Raw genomic sequence first — 6,758 nt, forward strand, 5'->3', positions numbered from 1 at the left:
GGGTGACTAGATATTTGTATTTTTAGTTCGGTCTTCAACTTTTTTCACCTCTATAGACATAAACACATAAAACTGAAGTAAATGTGACCACGGCCTCTCGTAGACAGGGGAGCCTAAAAATAAAAACTAATAGGAGTAATTAAGCACATCTTTAAATGTAAACATAGCTCACTAGAAAACTCTGTTATTTGCCCTATGACGTGATTGGATTCAACAACATATAAAACTGTGCCGTTTTGCTCAGTATGAATCTACATAACAGATTTGAACATTTCTGAGGGCGCCTGAAGGCATCACGAGCAGCTGTTGTAGCGGGATTGCCGTAGAAGGATGTATGAGTGGGCGGAGCCGGGAAAAGGAATGTGCTTTAATGTAACACTTCCATGGAGTGAACAGGTACAGACAACGGTCGCCATTAATATTTTATCACTCTCAAACGGAGCGGGGCGGAGGTAAATAAGAACTTACAACTCAAACAAAAACCTTCGTTAAGTTTGTAAAGATATCATTGTGTTGTGATAGCTGCAGTCTGTCAGGAAAGTTACTTTAAGGTAGCTGTTGATGGGTGTCCTGTAAAGCTCCAGGGCGGGCCGTTTCTTACCTGGAGAACACAGGACAACACGCCAATTTTTATTCAAATTTTTGATAATTTGACTAGGCTGAATTTTCCTGAGCATGTAAACACCTGATGTAACAAAGATAAGATGACTTATAATAACTTCTTTAATTCGGCATAGACAGGTATTCAAGAATAAACCTCATTTGGTATACATTTTAACATTTACACACCATTACACATTACCAATAAGCACAGTATTGCAGTGTTTGTAGGTTTATAAAGTTTTAGATGAGATGAAGTAATGCAGAATGAATGTATAAAATGTTATTTCAGACACTAACACATCCTTAAAAGATTAGAAGTACGATTTGATGAGCACGTTTTGTCATTTGCTAAAAGCATACGCAATATCAAGCTTGTGGACAAAAATACGCTTAAAGATTACATCATAATAAGTGCAAAAAGCTGCAGATTACTTGAGCTAGGTCTTAAAACATAGAACAGTAACTTTTTGTTTGAAAGGCGACCAAGAGATTAGGTAATTCTGCAAAGCTCCACAAGATGGTAGGGTTACACTTTGGGATGCATGATGGATGGCTGCAACCTGCAGTGCAACTGTGCAAAAACTTAATTTGACATTATTGATATAGTGTTGGAAATATAACCATAGTGGTTCAGTGCAGATTTTAATATCATAGCTAATTGAACTATTGGCCTTGGTGAGGGACTGCACTCTCTCAGCGGCCTTCTAGGTATATATAAAATGAAAAACCAACCGAACCGCCCACACGTTCACTTCTACTTGACTTCCCTGAAGCTGAATAAAAGTGTCAAACTGGAGGCAGGAGGTGGCAGCAGGAGCAGATAATTCGAGAAGTTGCATTAAGTGAAAGAGGAGACATCGTGCCTGTGGGGTTCATAACACTTAAATATTAGTTAATAAGATGTAGTTACATATAGTAGAGGGTCAATGCATTCAGTAAGTGGTAGAAAAAGCCAATTTTCCATTCTGCTTGTAACTGTATATTACTTTTGTTTACAAGTCCTGCTTCAGTTGTAAATGGGCAGAGTGTGTGAATTAAATGTTTCGGAGGCAATAAAACAAGCTGAATGTACAGTCACTTTATTCCCCTGCAGATATAAACGCAGCGCGGGAGCTGTATAGTTAAAGAAACGCTGTCCTAAGGCATAAAACCAACAGTACAGACAACGCTGAGGTTCTCTTTACCCTCCTCAGCTCGGTCTCCTCTCTGCGTCTTCGCCCCGATGTAAAGGTCTCCTCTCTCTGTATGTCAATTACTCCTCTGGGACCTCGTTACTGCCCCCGCCAATCACGCACCCCCCCTTAATTAACACAGGATATTACATTCCTGTATTTATAACCCAATAACTAGACTGGCCCGCTGAAAAGGTCACATCAACAGTTTAGCAGTTTTCGCCCTATAGCCGAGCAGCCCTGGAGGATAGAGCTGGGAGGGAAGCCAAATGAACCGAGAACGTTGAAGCTACTTTTTTTCCTAAGTTTTTCTCAGTTGGTTGAATTTACCTCTCTGTTGTTCAGCTCTGAGGAATCCGTCATTTGTGCTCAGGTATTTGTCATCATGTTCAGAAGGTTGTTGAATTAATCACTGGAAAATAGGCTTCTACTGAGTTAGACGGCGACACCACAGGAGAAGGAAATTTAATCCAAAGCGTCAAATATGAAGAGAAAGTGACATTCACTCACTTTTTTGAGGGTCTACTACAGAAGACAAAGGCCTCAGCACACCTTCAGCTTAAAAGCTAAAATAAATACAGCTTAATTGTGGCTCGTATATTCTTTCTACTGGGCTAATACCACTTTAAACCATTTTATCTGGAGCTAAAACTTAATCAGAGCTCACTAAAGCGTCCCCAACAGTCATCACACAGTAAAACGATTCAAGCAAAAGCCTAAAATAGAGTGGGTCAAAGTTTTGGGTAATTCAGGATTTGTTTAAAACCTGCCCAAAGTTTTTTCTTTCCAGAGCAATGTCGCTCTGTTCATAACTTTTGTGCTTTTCTTTTTATAGGTCCTTGCTGATGCGGCTGCAGGGCGATGGGCCTGTCAAAGCGAGTGTCACTGTGGTCGGTGGAAGAAGTGTTGGAGTGGTTGGAGGATCAGTTCCCAGCTCACATGGGCACGCTCCATAAAGCCATAATTAAACACGCTATATCAGGTACAAATCAAGCTTTACATCCAACCTCTTTATTGGCAGATGCTAGAAGATAATTTTCAGATATTTCCACTATTTTCAGTACTACAGGTTTACTCCAAATACACATCCAGTTCTTACATGAATCCTCCCGTCTCTCTTCCCTTCCAGGCCGCGCGTTGCTGAGATTAAAGGATCATCACCTGGAGCTTCTCGGTGTCGAGGCGGAGGAGCTGCAGCAGGAAATCTTGCAGGACCTCCTCCTCCTCAGAGTTCAAGAAGAAATCGGTGAACTCAATGACATCTGCTCGGGTAAGAAGAATGCCAAATGATTTTATCTTGAGGGTTTAACTGAGTGCAAGTACAATGGTGGAAATATAATGAAAAAAGCTAACTGTGAGCTGCAAGGTTTTATAAGGTTTAGTGTGGACAAACATTCCCAATGATGCTCTGGATATCACAGGAAGTACTGTAACACAGGATATACCAGATAATATTATTATTCTAACTATTATTACAGTCACTTTCAAGCATATTTATATCAAATGTTGCCAAAGCTACCAACAGTTATTCCCTCCGGATTAATATGTTAATTTATGTTGTCCAATTAAAGAAGCCATCATCTTATTTGTCTTCTCTCCTCTCCAGAGTTTTTTTCTTCATAACAGAAAACAAATATCTTTAGAATAGATGCAGCATACTTTTTTTTATGTCCCATCCATCCATTCATCCATGTGACTGACGGAAACAACAAGAGAAGGTGAGGAGAAAGAAGAATCAATGAGGACAGACGAGAAGAAAGAAGCCCATTTCCTGCGTGAAATCTGACCGCTGCAGATGGATGAGATTAGTTTTTGTCTGAGTGTCTTTTTCTGATCCTACTGTCCATTAGTCTCTGTCTCTTTCTTTCCCATCAGTGTTTTTGTGGAGTATTTTTAGCTACACTTGCTCTGTGGCTTTATTGATGGCAGCATGTCTGTCTGACAACCACTTTGTTTAAGACTGAAATATCGAAACAGCTACAGGATGAACTGTAATGAAACTTAGTACAGACGTGATCCCGAGAGGATGAATCCTCCTGACTTTGGTGATCCAATGACTTCTCCTCTAACACCACCATCAGGTTCTTATTCATGAACCCTTCTGTCTTGATCATTGCTCGTGTTGTATTAACCCTCAGATGTACGTTGCTTTGGACGAACATATCTGCTAAATTAAATTGTAATATTTTAACATCGTAACATGATAAAGACTGAAATATCTCAGCAACTTCTGCATAGATTGCCATGTAATTTGATACATTCTTGCCCCCCTGAGGATGAATTGCAATGGTTATCTTTTAAAGAGGGGGTATTATGCTGTTTCACATTTTAAGACATATATATAATATTACAATGTTGGATGTTCATACTAAACGTGGGTGAACGTTTCAAATCTGTAGGTAAAAGTATGTTGGAGTAATCCCCCGGCTTCTCAGCTCAGTCTGCTGTGAACGCCAGGTTTCACACTGTTTTTTCTATACGCTGCACTTTGTGACATCACAGCAGGCTTCAGAGAGCTGGCCAATCGGAAGAAAGTGGGCTTGTAGGGGCGGGGTTTCTTACAGGGAGAGAGCTGACTGAGTCGTTTCAGACAGAGGCTGTAAGAGGGCCTGCACAGAGCACCAGTGTGAGAAACAAGATGAGTTTTTTTAACTGTAAATTATGCTAAGCTACTCCGCAGGTATCACAGAGTGAAAGATGAAGCTTGAAATTAGCATAATATGCCCCCTTTAACTTTTTCTTCTTTTACCATCAAGTTTATGTCGACATACCTTCACAACTGATGATAGGTTCAACTACAGGTTTAATTCAGTGCTGATTAGCACAGATGTTAGCATGCTAATGGGCAAAAATTATACAAAACGCCTCTTTGCTAAGTGTATCATAGTGAGCAAGACACCATGCTAGCATTAGCATTTAGCTCAAATAGACTCTATGAGCCACTAGCACAGCTATGGTATTTAAAAAGAATAGCATAAATACCTCTTAATGTCCAAAACAAATTTTGTCAGAATTATTACTTTGACAACATTTTTTCCACTAAAATAGCACTTTACTTACAAATCTCAAGTCATCAAAACAATTAAGGAAGTGCCAATTATGTAATTGGATGTTATTTACATCCTAAACTAAGTCACATACATCAAAAACATTTGTTAGATTGGAGACATCATAATTTGTCTAGTGCATTCATACCAAGGCTCCAAAGTAAAAAGAACAAGGTTGTCAAAGTAGTATAATAGTCTCACGCCTGTTCTCTGTTAAAAAAAAGAAGAGATGAATCAATTCTTGTAAATTGTTTTTATATTTTTGTTGTATTTCTGACTGATGAACCACAAACAATGCATTGTTTCTACAAAGTGAATACTGAACATTACTGTTAATAAAAATGATCTTGACTTTCTGGATTTGGTGCCGTTTTGTGTTTTCATGCATAATGTGCTACTTAATGTTATTATGTGATCCATTTAAAGTGACTGAAGCTGGAAGAATTATAACTTGTGAATGTCCTTAATTCAAGCGGCCCTCAAACTGTTTTAAACATCAGCCTATTTGCTTTATCAATGATGTTGGCATCAATATCGCTGCGCTTTTGGGTGTTACTTCAAAAGGTCATCTTTATTTCCCAGCATCTGTTCATACAACTGCTACAACACATTTAGTTGTATTGAAAGTGCAGCTTTGGTAACACAATACAGCCTCGTTTCACTAATACATTTCCAGTGGTAAACTGCAACGCTGTTCCTGTTTGGTTTGAGACGGACGACTGTGAAAACCTTTAAAAACCACGATTAAAAAAAGACATATTAAAGCGTTATTGTGTGCAGCACACATCAACGTGCCAAGACCTCCATAGGCAGGAAGTTTAATTTGATGACCAGTGCATTAAAAAAGTAATTTATCTCCATCACAGCTACTCTGTCAGCCTGATCGTAATCCATAAAGCCACATCACCTATTAAACAGTAATTTGACAGTAAAGCATCAGTTACTCCAGTTTTAACAAGAACCTGAGGAAATAAAAAATACGGATAAAGCTTCTGATTTTCCAGCGAATTAAGGAAAGGTTGCAAAATAAAGAGCTTTTTTTTAATAGTTTATACAAGTATGTATCTGGTAGCCAAAACACAAGCTTTACACTGGTGCAATATTACATTTATGTGTTGAATGACTTATTCAGACCCAAGACTCTAAATCTCTTGTTCATCATCTTACACATTAAATATCTTTAGGTTTGCACCACGGACTGTTTAAGCTGCACTTGTATCTGTTTGTAAGGACTGCTGGGTCTGTGAAAAACAAAGAAAAACAACTAATTAAACATTAAGACATAACTTTGTTGTGCTTTAAAAACCTGACGTGCACTGTGTCTCTTTTGCACACAAGAATGAGGAAGAGGAGGCAAGCTGCTGTTCGGGGCAAGAAACAACATGCTAAAGTAAACGTAACCCGTTCCCCGATATGTGAGTAACTGCATGTTTACAATACATGTTCCCTTAATGCCAAACTTCTTATCAGGTGACCTTTACTCTCCTTTTTCTGGGCCGGGCTGCTTGTGTTTGTTTATGCTTGTGTGTGTGTGCGCGTCTGAGTGTGATTAATACCCCAGGAGATGGTGTGACATTTGATTTGGCGGGGTGTGGCTGGGGAAGTGCTTACTCAGCACCGACGTAAATCCACCTCTGTGACGGAGAGATGGGATGATGAAATACATGCTGACCCTGATGGCAGAGTTTACAGACTCACCCTGTAAAGACACGTTCTGTTTATTTCCTCTATATGACTTCTTTGAGAAAGTATAAGGTTATAGGACCATTTAACTTACTTTATTCCTCTGATTATTGTATTTGTAGTTGGAGGCCTGTAGTTAGTTTTTTAGTTTAGCTTGTTAATTGTTTTTTTAATAGTTTAAGGAGGTAAATATCTTTATCTATCCAGGAACCTTCTACACTCATCTAAAACCATGATAGATGTGAGCAAGGAC

At 39.0% G+C, this 6,758-nt stretch overlaps 1 protein-coding gene across 1 annotated transcript; it reads left to right on the forward strand.

Annotated features, from left to right (window-relative positions):
* Window positions 1-376: 376 nt before the first annotated feature.
* Window positions 377-3,756, forward strand: LOC138585456 (sterile alpha motif domain-containing protein 12-like). Its single transcript, XM_069657797.1, has 4 exons — window positions 377-452; window positions 2,611-2,757; window positions 2,905-3,045; window positions 3,382-3,756. Exons 2-4 carry the CDS (start codon window positions 2,637-2,639, stop codon window positions 3,396-3,398), a joined length of 279 nt encoding a protein of 92 aa, XP_069513898.1. The 5' UTR covers window positions 377-452; window positions 2,611-2,636; the 3' UTR covers window positions 3,399-3,756.
* Window positions 3,757-6,758: the final 3,002 nt, after the last annotated feature.

This window comes from Semicossyphus pulcher, unplaced genomic scaffold (genome assembly GCF_022749685.1).
Source record: "Semicossyphus pulcher isolate SPU_LCO1_2020_fin unplaced genomic scaffold, fSemPul1.0.p SCAF_11, whole genome shotgun sequence".
Lineage (NCBI taxonomy): Eukaryota > Metazoa > Chordata > Actinopteri > Labriformes > Labridae > Semicossyphus > Semicossyphus pulcher.

Excerpts from the sequence above, each read along its gene's own strand:
- LOC138585456 (XM_069657797.1), top strand. The coding sequence starts at position 2,637 with ATGGGCCTGTCAAAGCGAGTGTCACTGTGGTCGGTGGAAGAAGTGTTG. Across the intron at positions 2,758-2,904 it reads AATTAAACACGCTATATCAG|GCCGCGCGTTGCTGAGATTA; the intron begins GTACAAATCAAG and ends CTTCCCTTCCAG.